The sequence below is a fragment of the Telmatherina bonti genome, assembly GCF_933228915.1.
Source record: "Telmatherina bonti genome assembly, chromosome: 15".
NCBI lineage: Eukaryota > Metazoa > Chordata > Actinopteri > Atheriniformes > Telmatherinidae > Telmatherina > Telmatherina bonti.
In genome coordinates, this window is record NC_136613.1 from 34,349,021 (window position 1) to 34,367,237 (window position 18,217).

Sequence of the window (18,217 nt, forward strand, 5' to 3'; positions counted from 1 at the left end):
TTGAACAGGATCTATGTGTGCAAGTGCACAATGAACTGAAACACGTCATCATTGCCGAGGACCAATCTACACCGACAGACTCGCCTCGTGTCACAAGTTTACTGTGGAAACAAGAAAATGGAACCAAACTTTTGCATTTTATTGTTTCAGTAAGTTTTGTAAACAGGGCTTGAAACTGCTTTAGTTCCTCATGCGTGTCATCAGTTCCTTTCCTCTACTGAAGTCTCCACCTCCACCATCCTCCCTCTTTGTCTCCCCCTGCTCCTCACCTCTCCCATATTCAGCCTAGGGTGAAAGACTTGTTTTCATTCAGTGGAGGCTGGAGAGGAAAACTTGCTTTCAGGATCCCCTGTCAATAGCTTTTTATGCTTGGACCCTTGGGCCATCAACATGACAATGTGACAATGTGGCAGGGCTTTTTAAAAGAGATCCTGTGTTTGTTAAGTGTTTTTCCCCCTGAAGTGCAACCACAGGGCAGGGGCCGGGATCTAAAAGGTGCTTTTGAAAGCAGGGGCCAACTTTGATCAGTCAGTATGAAAGAGATGGACCTTTTGATTAACTCGAGCTGGAAAAATTGGGGTCTTTCTCTGTGGAATTGAGAGCTTTTAATAAATTTGAGGACAATGATCATATTTGTCTATCTAAATACGAATATGTGGATGTTTTTCTGCTTCTGTTTTTCAAACTATGAAATTGCTGAATGACTTAAGTTGCTATGGTTGGAGTCATCAAATGAGACAAAGTCTCATTTTTCTACTCTCTTTGTCTTCTGTCTTGCTTGAAGGCAGTCACAGAAGGCCTTTAGATGAAGCTGTTTAGGTTTTGCAAGTATTTATTGCACATGTTTCAAAGTACTGAAGCAGAGCAGGAGGTCAAAGCTGACCCCCGGTGATACCCTCTGAAGGCCCAGGTCATCCATCATGGTTCATCCATAAATCAAGGCTTTGCTTTACATTTTTGTTTATCATTTTTCCTTTCTTTGGTTCAGAGGAATTTGGTTTGCTGTATTGATCTTTCTAGTTAATGTCCATTATGTACATAAATGGGGACATCTGTTTCAAGCATCGTCATACATCCTTGCTCTGAAACTTCCATTTGGGTTTTATGTTGCCATAGTTGTTAAGTCAGTTTTTCCACTAGTGGACAGTGCTGGTTTATTAGAAAAATTGTTAGCATACTGAATTATTATTTATACTGAAAAGACAAGTAAATGAACAACCCCTTCCTTGAGGTGGCTCAGGCATCCGGTCAGGATGCCTCCTGGACGCCTCTCTGGTGAGGTGTTCCAGGCACGTCCCTCTGGGAGGAGACCCCAGGGAAGACCCAGCACATGCTGGAGGTATTATATCTTTTGGCTAGACTGGGAACACCTTGGGATCCCCCCTGCAGAGTTGGCAAATGTGGCTAGGAAGAGGGAAGTCTGGGCTTCCCTGCTTAGGCTGCTGCCCCGGCAACCCGACCCCGGATAAGCTTTAATGAATCGCTGGATGGATGGTTGGATGGATGGATGGATGGATGGATGGTTGGAAGGATGGATGGATGGATGGTTGGAAGGATGGATGGATGGATGGTTGGATGGATGGATGATGTGTGCATTGCCCAGTCCATGATGTGGTTATTGTGTTTAAAGTGATCTGATATGGCTGATTTTCATTGTTCCTGTTGGGTTTTGTTCTTTTTTTAGTTCTTCTGAACCATCCTGCTGTTTCCTTCTCACAATCTTTTAGATGTTATGTCATTATGTTTCTGCCACATATATTATATGACACGACTTGCAGGGTATCTTGTAAACGAAGTTTAATTTTTGCTTCTCTTTTATTTTGTCCATGGGATGAACCGGTGTCTTAATTTTGTGTGTTTGTTCAATCACTTGCTGTTGTTGTTGATTTTGGGTTTGGTCTTTTCTTCTTGTTTGAAACTTGTTTTCTTTTGGTTATGGTCCATGTCAGGTTTTGGCATAGTGAAAATGCTTATCGGATGTTTTCCTCCATCTGTCTTTCTTCTTACTCTGTTGTGAAACTGGCTTGTCTGTAAAGTGTGCTGACTACTGATAATTGTGTGCTATGTGTTGTTCAGATGTCCAAAGTGAGGGTAGTTGACAGTATTTATCAGTTTCTCTACAACTAAAAACTATTTCTACAATCAAAGTTGCCCTTTCTATAACACCTTGTAAACAAATAATATCTGCATTTCCATCTATAGTTTGATTTGTTTGACCTTTCCAGAGCTGATTCATTGGATTTTGAAGTCATGTGCTTTTAAATATAGTAAAGCCTGTGTATTTTGAGTGCAGTATTGTGAGGAGTGTTATTATAATGACTTTATTTTGGTAGAGAATGGCAGACTGCAGGCAGGATTATGTCATTGTCAGGTTTTTCTTCTCTATCCCGTGGTATTTCTGTTGAAGGGTTATTTTTCTCTCTTTTTTTAAGTCCTGACAACATTTGAAATTGGACAAAGGCAAAGTTAAATATAGGGGCCACACTGCGCTTCGTTGTAGGTCCAGCACATTATCATCTACTCTCAATACTGATCGGTGGCATTGATACAGTAATGAAAAACATGATGGACTTCACTTTTATTTTCAGTAGAAACTGCTTTATTTTAAGATAGACTGTGACTGAGAATCCTGATGCGTTCCTACACGTCATCCCTCCAGCTGCCTGACGTATTCCCAGGAAACTCGTCCCAGTGGAACATGCTGGGAATACCTTATCAGATAGGTGTCCAGAAAGCCTTCTAAACAAATCTCACCACTCCCACAGTCTTCACGGTCATAATCAGAGAGACATATCAGAGGGATATTTACCGGTTTTATAGAGTTTTACATGAAATTCTTCTTGCTCCAGGCTTATCTCTGAGGTTGTCTTTCTTTCTCCGCTGCTGTTTTGTCAGTTTAGCGTTCACATAGAGCAAACTGCTCGTGTTGAGCTGCTACTTCACATTTATAATAAAACTAGCGGTGAAACTGATACTTATTATGTAGTTTTTACAAGTTACGACTGAAAAGACGAGAAGCAGGGAGCCAACTTTATGTCCGGTATACGTTATACGTCACGTGCACCCTCCGTCCAATCAGAACCCTTCCCAACCCGCCACTCAGAAGAGGAATTAAGTGAGGACGTGTTTCATGGAAACCTCCATTCGGTATTATTATTTTCATGTAAACTCATAGGAGCATATGTTAGCGCCCTTATTTATTTCTGAATTAATAAACATTATGTGACCATTGTATCTGGGAATAACAAGTTATAAAAACAGTCATAAAAATAAGACGTGCATTGGATTGGACGTATAAAATGCTTCATAGCTGTCGTTACCATATCAACAATGCTTTGGTCAGCCTGGTATTCAACATGTTACAGGAGACATGATTCCTCTACCTTCTCTGGACTGTAAACAGAGACAGTGAAATTGAGCAAAAAAGCCTGCTCAGCTTGGGTCTGGGTTTACTCCACATGCTGTGCTGCATTATCATTTAGTTTAATCATTTTTACCCTTTTTCTTACTCTTTTACGAATACATTTTACTGTCATTATTAACATTTAACTATTACGTGGACTGTTGCAAAAATTAAACCAGATGTAAATGTCAACATATCTGAGTTTGATAGAAAAAAAAAAACAGTTGGAAAATAAAAAAGAAGTTTTAGGAGAACGGAGTAAGGAGGAGCATGGAGTGATGAACTGTACTGCAAGTAGGGCACTCAGATAGAGGGAGGAGAAACCAGAAGTGTCAGTGAGCTGCAGGGCCAGAACTCGTCACCCAAGGCTTCTGCATGATGTGGATCAATTCCAAACCGCCCCGTACATACTAAAGGCTGGGATATACTGGTGTGTGCTTGTGTACATGGCAACTTTCAGCTGCGTCTGTGTAAATACATGCTGCAAACAACGCAAACATGCTGCTGCAATGCTGGACGTAACCACTAGGGGGCGGTACACAACGCTAAGACTGAACTCATAAAAAATTTAATCCATCAGTAATGTTGTATTTCAGCAGCATTTACAGGAACAACAGACTACTAATCTGTTGTTAAATGCTAAGCGCGAGTGTTTATCACTGTACCACAGGGACGAACAACTATAAAAATGACAGCAGATTTAAAGGTCCGCGAGGCACTCTTAAAAGCTATCCACCACTGTGTTCACTTACGATTAGGCCTGTCATGGTAACAAATTTTGCCATGTGAGTAATTGTTTCAGAAATTATTGCGATAGATGAAAATATTGCACTCACCGATTATTGTTGTCATTGAAACCATTTTCAAGTAAAATAACAATAAAGCCATAATAATCCAAGTACACCAATTCAAAGATCAACATACTTTAATTTCTAAAGAACATTTAGCTCAATTTTCAGACTAGTTTATGCTCATCCAGTCTACTAAAAGAGATCAGGATTTATCCTGTGGCTTTGTTCCAGATATGTTGTGATCTGGAACATATGGTGTCTATACACCATATAACACAGTTACGTAGTCTATGATCAAGCTCGGATAAGGGGACACGTTTGGACTGGACCAGAGGTGAAATGGTAAAATGGAATGTCTTTGATCGCCTTTGGTATGTCATTTTTCATGTCATTGTAAAGTTGTGGAATTGCCATTTGTAACATGTACTTTGCAACATTTTATATAATAACATGTGAAAGAAAACAAAGCAATCAAAATTAGTCACTTACCCCATAAATGGTTGAATGCAGACCTAGGTCTTTACTTTTCCCATGAAAAGCAATTCTATTTATCAGCTTCAAGCAACTGAAGGAAAAACAAAAATCTAAAATTTGCAATTAAGCGATGGGATCTATGCCATTGTCTTTCATTGGGCCCAAAAGTTCATGGTTGTCCCCCTCTATCTATCTATCTATCTATCTATCTATCTATCTATCTATCTATCTATCTATCTATCTATCTATCTATCTATCTATCTATCTATCTATCTGTCTATCTATCTGTCTACCTATCTATCTATCTATCTATCTATCTATCTATCTATCTATCTATCTATCTATCTATCGTCTCACCACTCGGCAGTTCCGCCAGGCTGGCGGAAAAAGCCGAAAGCCGCGGTGCATCATGGGAACCTACAAAGTGACAAGTCGCCATCTTTGCTTGTAGCGAGTTAGTACGACAAAATAAAAACCACATACTGATGGTTTCTTTACTTCTTTTTCTCTACGCAAACAGGACTGTTTCAGAGCGCATTGTATAAAGTTTCCTGAGGGCCGGTCGCTTTGTAGTCTGTGGTTCTGAATCAGCAGCAGGAGTGTGGTGCTAGTGGTTGATGATGGGCCGCTCCAGGAGCCGCAGCTCGTCCCGGTCCAAACGCTCCAAAAGCAGCAAACACGCCAAGAAGCGGAGCCGGTCTCGCTCCCGGTCAAGGGACCGGGACCGGTCCAAGAAGCGATCCAAGTCCCGGGAGTCTAAACGGAGCCGGCGCAGGGATTCCCGCTCCCGTTCGCGCTCAACCACAGCGTCGTCCCGCAGGGAGAGAGCAGCCTCTCCGCCGGAGCGCATCGACATCTTCGGTCGGACGCTGAGCAAGAGGAGCGCCCTGGACGAGAAGCAGAGGAAGGAGGAGGAGGAACGGAGGGCCGAGATGGAGAGGCAGAGGAAGATGTAAGAGCATGCATCCTTAAAATTCACAGTTAAATTGCAGAATGTTGTTTGTTTTTCTCAGAACAAAACAAGGCCGCCGGTACACACACACGCTAATGCTAAGAAGCTAGCAGTTAGCATCAAGCACGCGAGGCCCTGACCTGTTATTAAACCTGTCACAGCTTCATCACTTTACTGACCAACCTCTTCACCTGGGCAAGGCCTAACAAGGCCTTTGTCTTTTTTTTTTAAGACTTTATCATCTCTAACACGGTTAACTGCGTGAGATGTAACAGAGTTATAACTAGTTTAGTTGTGCTTTGATGAACCTTGTTATAACTAGTTTAGTTGTGCTTTGATGAACCTTGTTATAACTAGTTTTGTGCATTGATGAACCTTGTTATAACTAGTTTTAGTTGTGCTTTGATGAACCTTGTTATAACTAGTTTTAGTTGTGCTTTGATGAACCTTGTTATAACTAGTTTTAGTTGTGCATTGATGAACACGTTATAAGTAGTTTTATGTGTGCATTGATGAACCTTGTTATGCCTAGTTTTAGTTGTGCATTGAGCCTTGTTATAACTAGTTGTGCATTGATGAACCTTGTCTGATAAACCTGATAAGTATCAATAACATGTAGCAGTGAAAATCAGGAGGAATTAGGATGTTTGAGCTTCATTTTTTTAGTGATTCATTTTCTTCCATTTCTGCAAGTTTACACTCATGCTTCACGTTTTAATGATAACCAAAGTTATCATTAAAATTATTCAATAAGAAATAAAAAAAAAAAATTATTGAATTTTTTTCCAAAACTCTGCTTTAAATTTAGTATTGTTATCTAAAATTGGTACTGTTGGTTTAACTTTTCTTTAATTGACACTATTTAACCTTGAAGGTTATTAGGTGTTAGTAAACCACACATACGTGTAAGTTTGGGCTACTTTAAACCTGCAGCTTCCAACAGAAGGCTGTCTCAAAATTACATTCATGACATCCACACAAAGCAAACTATCAGTTATGTATTTGATTATGAAATGAAGCGGTAACTTTTTCACAACTCAACTGCTTTTTGTTCTGAAAATGTTAGCATTAGTGCTAAGCTTATGGGACATTACGGCATATGAAAAGCATAATACTGAACCAGGTAAACTGTTCTCTTACTACTTTGATATTTACATGAATTACTGTAATTTCCAGGCTACAGAGACACCTGGATGCAAACAGCAGCTTCTTCGTCATTAGCACCATTAATCACCTTTAACTGGAAGGCTGCATCAGAGGCGTTTCTTCATATGTTTTCCATGATCAGGCTGTACTAACGAAGCGCAGAATGACTTCTTAGTCTGTAAAACTTTATCATTAGCTGTATCACTGTTTAAGCGGCTTATGTCGCGGAAATGACGGTGGAGGAAATGAGCCATGTTAGCTTTGGTATGTAGATGATTACCTTCAGCTAGCCACATTTAGCTTCCACTAAACAGTAAAGTGACGACGCCGCAACGTCCTGCAGTTCATCAGGCGCTTACTGCCGTTGTTCTGAATAAACGCGAGATGTGAAAAAGTTCATCATATTTTGGCGCATTTGCACAACGGGCAGAGAGCTAACTTAGCATTCTGCCAATACTGATGCTAACAAAGTTTTATGACCACACTTGTCTTCCATCAGACAGCAGGTGGACTCATGTCTTTCCTCTGGAGCAATCCCTTTCTCTTCCTGGCCTCCTCACCGTCTGACTTCGTTCAGACATGACGAGGAAAAAACCAAGCAGAGCCTCTGTGTTTATAAGGGGGGGGGGGGGGGCATAACGTAAGACGCTATGGGTCACATGATCCCATGAGAGACGGATGCGCTCCTGCAAAGTCCCGTCGGAGCGCCGATACGCATCAAGTTCTGTATTCTGACCCCAGAAATCCTCCGTTACTCACATTAGACTGATGTTTGGCACAAAAGTTACTCTGTCCCTTTTAAAACAAATGTATTTGCTGCTTCAAAGGAATAAATAAAAACAAGCTATAAATGAGGTCCAAGTGGTTAAAAGGGAAGCAGGATGGATGTGAATCGTAACACGAGGCGTTGTGGTCTGCAGTATCAGCTTGTTTCTGCTGAGGAGGTCTTCAGCACACAGAAACTGCAGTTCAGTCTGGCCGGGACATCTAACGGGAGCTGATGGCAAACACTTCATTTCAGTTTGACGACTCTACAAACACGACTGTGTGAATGTTTTAAATGCTCTGCAGGTTTAAGTGACAACGTGGCTAAAAAAGTCGTCTGAAATCAACACGTCATGCTCCGCAAGCTGCAGCAAATATGCAGAATCTGCAGCGCCTTTCGTCCCTTTATTCATGTGCGTCGCAGTGTTTTAGCCCGCAGACTTTTCCAGAACTCTTCATCACGTATAGTTTGACCAGAATGATGAACTGGAACAAATTTTCTGTCGGTGAATCTTTCCAGTTTTAACCATGTTTGCTGGAAGTTTCCCGCTCAGCTGGAAAGCTTCTGGAGAGTCTGCTGTGTTACATTTTCTTCCTTTCTCTGCTGAACGCTGTTTTACTCCAGGAGAAAACCTCAACTGTACACACGTTTCAGGTTGCGGTCTTTTTATGTTTCCAGACTAAAATCTGTCCAAAAGAAGGACAGGCTGACGTAAAGGCAACTCGTTCTCCATCACACCTGTCAGCGCAGGAACATGGCAACGCAGCACCTGAATTACAAACTAGGAGTAAACAACTAAATCATAAGAAATGATAGGGCTGGGAAAATCAAATCGAAAAATTGAAAATCAGTATTTTTTGTTTCACAATTTTAAAATCTATTTTTTTAACAAAAAATCGTCTTTTTTTTTTTTTTTTTTTTTTTTTTTTTTTAATTTCAGTTAAATAAAATTAACCCACTCTAAGATTTTTGTCATTTCTATTGGTTTTATTGATCTTTTTCCTTGTCTTCTTGATATCTAGTTAAATATTATAGCAGCAGAATGATGGTCTGGCTACTGTGTTGTTTTCTTCTAACTTAAATCAAGAAAAATTTGTAGCAAAAAAAAGTTTCATGAAAAAGTTAGCTTCACCATTTAAAAATAGATTTTATTTTGTTAAAAAAACTTTTTTTTTTTCCAAATAAATACAAATAATACATTATAAAATGTGTCATTTTTAAAAATAGTTTTTATTGATCTTATAACTTGTCTTGGTCATTATAGCAGCTACTGGATTGATTTTTACTCATTAAAATCAAGATAAATGACGAGCAATAAAGATCTAAATTAAAATCAATTTAAATCAGATTTGGCACCCGAAAAAAATCAGAATTTAATCGGGACAAACGCATATCGTCCCAGCTGTACTAAATATGGTGGTCAGGGATGAAAAGTCCAGGCGGGCCGAGGTGATGATGATGTTTTAATCTATCTTTATTAATAAAGCGAGCAGGACGCCATGCTAACAGTGACTTAACGTTAAACGCTGTGTTTTCCTGCCTTCCTCCAGCCGGCAGCAGGAGATCGAGGAGAAGCTGATTGAGGAGGAGACTGCTCGGCGGGTGGAGGAGCTGGTGGCCAAGCGGGTGGAGGAGGAGCTGGAGAAGCGTAAGGATGAGATTGAGCGTGAGGTGCTGCGGCGTGTTGAGGAGGCAAAGCGCATCATGGAGCGGCAGCTGCTGGAGGAGCTGGAGCGCCAGCGGCAGGCGGAGCTGGCGGCGCAGAAGGCCAGAGAGGTAACGCTCGGTCGTTGGGAACGCCATCCATCTCTAACCTCAACCCCGCGTATTCAGCGAGTTCTAGCTTCCCAGTCTGAGTTTCCCTGTGTTCCAGTTAAAGATGTTTGTTTCGTGTTTCTGATGAAGAATAAACTCCACTTCCAAACGCTCCTTCTACTTTTCTGTCAGGTCAGAAGTTTTCATCAAATAGTCCCTGTGACCAGTTCAGATTGAACGCCAGCCAGTAAGCCCCCAGTTCTCCCAGTATCAGTAATGAAATGACTGTAAGACAGTATTATATAAGCAACTAGTGACCCTGAAGCGAGCCATAACCAGCCTGGTTTGGTGACATAGACATGGATAATGCTCAGGAATCAACCGGACTCCTGCACAGGTCCGATGTGTTCGCTGGAAAAACCAGAAGTTTAGGTTTTCTGTGGTCACCATGGCAGCAGAGTTTAGTCATTGCATGAAATGTTAATGACATTTATTGAACCCACAGTTTGCCCTGCTCCTCTAACGCTTCTTCAGTCTGACGTTTTCTGCTCTCTGAGCTATTTAACCCCTTTTTGACCACTCTGATTCAGGTCTGGTGCAACATGCCTGAACTTCTGTCTTTCACTGATTTATTCTGATCTTCTGTAGAGAACCACAACATGAGGACAGATTTACCCCAGATTTTACTTTTCTGTTTTTATATCCGCAGTCTGGTTTAACCCTTCATAGTCTGCTAAATCTCCATGACAACACCTTTTATTTATCACATTTAATTTAAAAAAAAAAAACATTGCTAAGAGACCTTTCTGTTTTTATTTATTTACTTTTTGTTTTGTTTGACCTTAATGGTGTTTTATCAGTTTGATGCATTCAGTTGACACCAGTTTGGCCCCATTAACTGGTAATCAGGTCGCCTTGGGAACCAAAAAAAAACCCAGGTGTGTTTGCAAACCTTTGCGGGCTGACAGGCATGTAGAAACGCGGGGCCTGGAGAGGGATCTCTGTCTGGTCAGAGTGGGGTCTCTAACAGCAGAAGGGTTAGAACTGGAGCTGGTCCCACCAGGCCTCGGCTTCGCCCCTTTCCTCTCATCCACGCCGGATTGTCTGTTTTCTCTGTTATAAACTCGACACCACGCTGCTGTGTTTTTAATCATTGTGGTCACAACGTGTCCCCTCCACGGTGGACCCCCCTGTATTGTGATGAGATTAACTCTTTGGACTGATGATGACAAACCTGTTGTTGTTTTGTTCTCCTAAACTGCTTCTCCTGCAGGGCTGCTGTTCTCTTTCATATTGTCTTGTTTTTGTTGTGTTGTAAACAAAATTCCCCCCTTCCTGACCAGCACTGACCTGAGCTGGACTGCAGTCTCTCAGCTGTGACTTGTGTCCTGTTCTGTAAGTGTCTGGTGGTGGGGTCGTCCTCCAGCACGGACACCACTCTGTCCTTTATGTCCACCGTCTCAGTGGGACGTGTGGGACTTCTGTAAAGGACAAGCTAAACAAACTAAAGCAGTGCAGAGATCAGAGTTATACAGAGGAATGCCGCGATCGTCCCCCATACCCACCCACCTACCTACCAACCCACCACAGGAGGGCCTCTCTGTCTCTGCAGGGGCCACAATCCGGACGAGACAGTAAATATTCATCCGTTTAATGCTTTCACCGGTTGTAGGTTCACAGGCAAGGAAAATGCGTAGGTATCCGTTGATTGGTGAGCCAAAACTATTCCCTCCTTGTTTTCTTTCTCTCTTGATGATGAAAACCAAAGCAGCAGTTTTATTTTCTGTAGACTGTTTGTTTGTCCTTTGAGTGGGATGAGTGAGTTCTCCTTTTAAAGTGCATTAAGGGTCCCAGGTGTGGTTCAGCCTTTCATTTTCAGAGGGAGGGGGGCAACTTAGAGGGTGTGATTCCCAAACACTTTATTTTTGCCCCTTTATGTAAACAGTTTAATGGCTGAATATCAGTGTGGTCATGTACTAGAGGTTAAACAGGCTTTACTGTATGTGTGTGTGTGTGTGTGTATGTGTGTATGCGTGTGGGGGTTTGTTTGTGTGTGTGTGCGCGCGGGCGGGCATGTGTGCGTGACGGTAGCCTGTTCACACGCTAACATGACACCATGTCGCCCATCTAGGAGGAGGAAAAATCCAAACGGGAGGAACTGGAAAAGATCCTGGAGGAGAATAACCGCAAGATCGCCGAAGCTCAGGCCAAACTGGTAGGAAGCAACACAAACCAACAGTTTAGCTCAGGCCAAACTGGTAGGAAGCAACACAAACCAACAGTTTAGCTCAGGCCAAACTGGTAGGAAGCAACACAAACCAACAGTTTAGCTCAGGCCAAACTGGTAGGAAGCAACACAAACTAACAGTTTAGCTCAGGCCAAACTGGTAGGAAGCAACACAAACTAACAGTTTAGCTCAGGCCAAACTGGTAGGAAGCAACACAAACCAACAGTTTAGCTCAGGCCAAACTGGTAGGAAGCAACACAAACCAACAGTTTAGCTCAGGCCAAACTGGTAGGAAGCAACACAAACCAACAGTTTGGCTCAGGCCAAACTGGTAGGAAGCAACACAAACCAACAGTTTAGCTCAGGCCAAACTGTTAGGAAGCAACACAAACCAACAGTTTAGCTCAGGCCAAACTGGTAGGAAGCAACACAAACTAACAGTTTAGCTCAGGCCAAACTGGTAGGAAGCAACACAAACCAACAGTTTAGCTCAGGCCAAACTGGTAGGAAGCAACACAAACTAACAGTTTGGCTCAGGCCAAACTGGTAGGAAGCAATACAAACCAACAGTTTAGCTCACGCCAAACTGGTAGGAAGCAACACAAACTAACAGTTTAGCTCAGGCCAAACTGGTAGGAAGCAACACAAACCAACAGTTTAGCTCAGGCCAAACTGGTAGGAAGCAACACAAACCAACAGTTTAGCTCAGGCCAAACTGGTAGGAAGCAACACAAACTAACAGTTTAGCTCAGGCCAAACTGGTAGGAAGCAACACAAACCAACAGTTTAGCTCAGGCCAAACTGGTAGGGAGCAACACAAACCAACAGTTTAGCTCAGGCCAAACTGGTAGGAAGCAACACAAACCAACAGTTTAGCTCAGGCCAAACTGGTAGGAAGCAACACAAACCAACAGTTTAGCTCAGGCCAAACTGGTAGGAAGCAACACAAACCAACAGTTTAGCTCAGGCCAAACTGGTAGGAAGCAACACAAACCAACAGTTTAGCTCAGGCCAAACTGGTAGGAAGCAACACAAACCAACAGTTTAGCTCAGGCCAAACTGGTAGGAAGCAACACAAACCAACAGTTTAGCTCAGGCCAAACTGGTAGGAAGCAACACAAACCAACAGTTTAGCTCAGGCCAAACTGGTAGGAAGCAACACAAACCAACAGTTTAGCTCAGGCCAAACTGGTAGGAAGCAACACAAACCAACAGTTTAGCTCAGGCCAAACTGGTAGGAAGCAACACAAACTAACAGTTTAGCTCAGGCCAAACTGGTAGGAAGCAACACAAACTAACAGTTTAGCTCAGGCCAAACTGGTAGGAAGCAACACAAACCAACAGTTTAGCTCAGGCCAAACTGGTAGGAAGCAACACAAACCAACAGTTTAGCTCAGGCCAAACTGGTAGGAAGCAACACAAACCAACAGTTTAGCTCAGGCCAAACTGGTAGGAAGCAACACAAACCAACAGTTTAGCTCAGGCCAAACTGGTAGGAAGCAACACAAACTAACAGTTTAGCTCAGGCCAAACTGGTAGGAAGCAACACAAACTAACAGTTTAGCTCAGGCCAAACTGGTAGGAAGCAACACAAACCAACAGTTTAGCTCAGGCCAAACTGGTAGGAAGCAACACAAACCAACAGTTTAGCTCAGGCCAAACTGGTAGGAAGCAACACAAACTAACAGTTTAGCTCAGGCCAAACTGGTAGGAAGCAACACAAACCAACAGTTTGGCTCAGGCCAAACTGGTAGGAAGCAACACAAACTAACAGTTTAGCTCAGGCCAAACTGGTAGGAAGCAACACAAACCAACAGTTTAGCTCAGGCCAAACTGGTAGGAAGCAACACAAACCAACAGTTTAGCTCAGGCCAAACTGGTAGGAAGCAACACAAACCAACAGTTTAGCTCAGGCCAAACTGGTAGGAAGCAACACAAACCAACAGTTTAGCTCAGGCCAAACTGGTAGGAAGCAACACAAACCAACAGTTTAGCTCACGCCAAACTGGTAGGAAGCAACACAAACCAACAGTTTAGCTCAGGCCAAACTGGTAGGAAGCAACACAAACCAACAGTTTAGCTCAGGCCAAACTGGTAGGAAGCAACACAAACCAGTGCGCTACACCATCAGGACCTCAGCTACGGGTGGTGTATGAGTGGATGAGTGCGAAACTGAAAATGTGGAAAAATCCAACCTGTTTGATGAAACAGTGATGAGTGTTGTCGTTGGAACTCAGTCCAGCTGAACGATGAATTGTTTTTAATCGACATTTAAATCACAGAGTGTAATTAATCTACGTCACTGGGTGCATGATGCCTTACTGCTGGGTCCACAGTGTTACAAATCCGCATGCGTCTCATGTCATCCTTCCTGTGCGACAGTGGTAGGGATGTGGATCCATCAACAACTCACCATTCAGTTTGATTTTGAGTTTTGGGCTGACAATTCGATTCTGATTAATTCTTGATAGAGATGCACCGATCCACTTTTAGGGAGTTATGATCCGATATCTGAAACTTGAATATCTGCAGATAGTGATATATACCAGATGTGTTTATATGAACATTATTGTGGTTATTATTGCTGTTATAACTGTGTAATATTTCATTATGTTGTAATAAATAACCCATCCTTTCTGAAGTTACCTCACCAATATAAATATAACAACATTACAGATTCATAACAGAAACATAACAGTTTCAACAAGTTTTTATTTGGATTTGGTACCTTTTACCTAAATACAACTATTAATGTGTGGTTTTGAAACAAAGATCCAGCTTTTAGTGTAACAAAAAATATCACATTTAAACATTCAAGGCAAAATGTGTCCAAAGCATGTCATCAAATACATCCCTGCTAGCTTGACTAGGGTGGTATCGTGTATCGATTGTGGTATCGGAACACCAAGTACAAGTACACACACATGGTATTGATTAGATATTGATACTGATATTAGGGTCGATGCATCCCGATGTCTTGATTCAAACAGATTTTCGATTCATAATTACACTAAAGTAACAAAAGTTGCTCATTTTCTTAGTAAACTCCTTCTTCTATAAGCTAGAAAGAACTGAGAAATTATTTGGGCCAATTTCATTTAAATTGCAACGTGTATAAAAACCTTTTCTGCTCGTCTTTTTTCTTGATTTTATTAGGAAAAAACAACAGTACCCAGAAGACAAGTAAAAAGATCAATAAAAACAATAGAGATGAAAAAAATATATAATAGATTTGTATTTATTTTGAAAAAAAAAAGTTTTTGTTTTTAATGTTATTTGTTAAAAAAAAAAAGTTTTTTTTTTAGGTTTTTTTTTTTTTTTTTTTTAGCAAATCTATTTTAAAATCATGAAGCAAAATATCCCAATTTTTTAGTTGTATTTTTCTCAATGTGATTTCCCACCCCAGACAACAGGTCAGTTTTCAATTTAAATCTGTATTTATTTATTTAGTTAGTTAGTTTTTTTTTTAAAAATTATATTTAGGTTTTGTACAATGAAGATGGAGCTTCTGTTGCCTGAAACTGTAGCCTATTACACTTTTTTTAACAAAAAAACAAAACAAAAACAATTTTACGATTCTAAAGCAAAAAATCTCAATATTTGATTTTTTCAGTTCAGTTTTCCCAGCCCTAATATGTCATCTTTTACTGGTAAAATCCACTGGATCCACTTTGGTTTTCATCAACTTCCTGAACGATCCGCTGAGCTGTAGACTGACGGGATTTCACAGCGGCAAAAATACAACAGTTGCGTATTTCAGAGAAGTGGAAAGCAATGCTGCTTCTGGGCCGCTTCAGAGACGCTCTGCAGCAGAACCAGTGGCGGAACCAGTTCTGTTGACTGGTGTTGCTGCCATCAGCTGCACGTTCGGTGGAATCGAGCCTTTATTATCAGGTCCCCGTGGTAATTAAAGTCTAACTAGATACTACATGTTGTATCTATTAGTGTTTGAAAATATATTTATCTATTTGACAACTTGGGTACAACACAGACGACATTGTTGGTGCAATGAAAAGGCTCGTTTAGGGTACAATGTGAAGGGCGTTGTGGGTGCATGTTGATGGAAAGAAAAGCATCATTTGGTGTCCTTACACCACCATGTTCCTGCTGTGTACAGGCTGAGGAGCAGTTGCGTATCGTGGAGGAGCAGAGGAAGATCCATGAGGAGCGCATGAAGCTGGAGCAGGACCGTCAGAGGCAGCAGAAGGAGGAGCAGAAAATCATCCTGGGGAAGGGGAAGTCCAGACCCAAGCTCTCCTTCTCCCTAAAGGCTGCTGAATAAGACTGCTCCCCCTTCATCATGTCACACCCTGCCTTCATCCAGCTCTCCTCATAAACCCCAGTCCTCGTCGTACTCTTTGGACTGATCGCTTCATTTTGGAAGTGCTAAAGGAAAGCTTGAGAAAGGGACTGAACTCCCTGCATTAACCTGCTTGTCCCTGTGGCGGTCCGTCTGGTTTGAAAGGGGAAGAAACTTTTACCGCTGAGGAATTTGACTGCTCCTGCCTATCCTCCGTTCACCCCCTGGTTTTTGTTTTTTAATTTTAAGGAACTTAGAAAGGATAACATGTTGTTTGGCCACAAGTCTTAACTGTGTATCACTGACCAGTCGTGCTCCTGTTGTCTTCAGATGTCCTGATGTTGACAGGACTCTGTAAAACTGCAGCCTGGGAGTTGGCGGCTGGTTCTCCGGCCCTCTCTTTAAGTAAAAGCAGCCAACACAGTGGGAATGAGTAACAGCAGAGCCCTGAAAAGCACAGTTAAGTCCCAGTCAGCTGACAGGTCTGTGTACTACATCCTCCAGTCATATCCTGTGTTTCCCAGAAAGCCTCCAGCTCCTCTTCCCACTGCTTCCCACTGCCAGTCATGTGTGGGAATATTTCAGGTTTCCTCAGAGGAAACGGCTCACGCTGGTGAACTTGGCCTCGACTCCCAGGCTGCCTGTTACGGAACCACACACCTACAGCAGGACATGTGAAGTGGGTCGTGGGTCATGGACTAGAGAAGTCTGTTTCTGTGTAAAGACATGTTAGATCTGATTATCTACAGCATAGAATGAGCTGTGTTGTCTCCCACTCTTGACATCCTGTCCACATCCTGTCCACCTCGGTCCCTCACCCGTCCCTCACCTGTCCCTCTGTCATGTTGTAAATTCACTTGGTAAAGACTCCATTCATAGAGGATGCACAAATTCAGGTAAGACAAGGTTTGAGGTCAGTGTGTGCGTGTTGGTGTGTGTGTGTGTGTGTGTGTGTGTGTGCGCGCGCGCATGTTTGCTTGTGTGTTAGTGTGCATGTGACAGGCAGACTGACCTCAGGTGGGTATAATACATTTATTTTGTGGAATTTCAAATTTGTCATTGATAATTTTTTTTTGTCCTCAACTGTCAACAGATCAATAAATCCATTGAATGTCTAAAGTTGTGTTGGGATGTCAGTCTCTGCAGGTGGTTCGTACGGGGGGGGGGTCGTCTGGTGATCATGAGGTGGTTTGTCAGGTGGTCCACTGGGCCTCGTACTATTGGTGAAAGATCTTCGCGTACACACGACAGAGTATAAATATATGACGTACTTTCACTATTTGTTCACAACCTTGCTTTGAACACTTTAGGACCTGCTTTTATGAAATCAAATCCAATCAAACTTTATTTATAAAGCACTTTTTCTCAAAAAAAAATGCAACACAAAGTGCTTTACATGATACAAAAACACAAAGAAAATTCATCAGCCCGTCCCTTCTCACACTAAAACACACACACTCATACACACACCCAAACAACATCAATTCCCAACACTATTAAACATTACGCATACACCTACATAGTTATTTATTGCTGAGCACAGATGAACCTGGTAAGGAACACCATCGCAGGAGCCATCTGCACCAGGGGCACCACCACAGACCAAAGCCATGAAAGGCGCCCCTGTAGCCATGGCCATAATGACACCCAGTGCAGAGGGCTCCCTCTGAGAAACACTGGAAAATATCTTTAAAATGATCAAATACGTTAAAAGAAAAATAAAATAAAATAGTAGTAATAATAAAACAAATAGTTCAAGTAAAAACAATACAATAAAGATTATAAAAGCAGATTGGAAAAAAAAAAAATCCCTAAAAAGAATTGGGTACAAATAAATAAATGTCTAGACTAATAAAGTAAATACTAATTAAAAGCCAAGTTAAAAAAAAGTTGTTTTTAGCCTGTTTTTATCACTGCTAAACCTACTTTTAACACATTAAAACCTACTTTTACCACTGCTAAACCTGCTTTTTACCACTATGAAAACATGTTTTACCATTGGTAAACCTACTTTTACCACTGCTAAACCTACTTTTACCTCTATAAAAAATGTTTTACCATTGGTAAACCTACTTTTACCTCTATAAAAACATGTTTTACCACTGCTAAACCTACTTTTACCTCTATAAAAACATGTTTTATCACTGCTAAACCTACTTTTACCACTGGTAAACCTGCTTTTACCACTATAAAAACATGTTTTACCATTGGTAAACCTACTTTTACCTCTATAAAAACATGTTTTACCACTGCTAAACCTACTTTTACCTCTATAAAAACATGTTTTATCACTGCTAAACCTACTTTTACCACTGCTAAACCTGCTTTTTACCACTATGAAAACATGTTTTACCATTGGTAAACCTACTTTTACCACTGCTAAACCTACTTTTACCACTGCT

General features: G+C 41.5%; 1 protein-coding gene across 1 annotated transcript; it reads left to right on the forward strand.

Annotated features, from left to right (window-relative positions):
• The first annotated feature begins 5,092 nt into the window (after nt 1-5,092).
• On the forward strand, nt 5,093-16,928 carry arglu1a (arginine and glutamate rich 1a). The gene is made up of 4 exons (XM_079254232.1): nt 5,093-5,620; nt 9,083-9,308; nt 11,419-11,502; nt 15,633-16,928. The coding sequence occupies exons 1-4, from the start codon at nt 5,286-5,288 to the stop codon at nt 15,795-15,797; spliced, it is 810 nt and encodes a 269-aa protein (XP_079110358.1). The 5' UTR covers nt 5,093-5,285; the 3' UTR covers nt 15,798-16,928.
• The last annotated feature ends 1,289 nt before the right edge of the window (nt 16,929-18,217 follow it).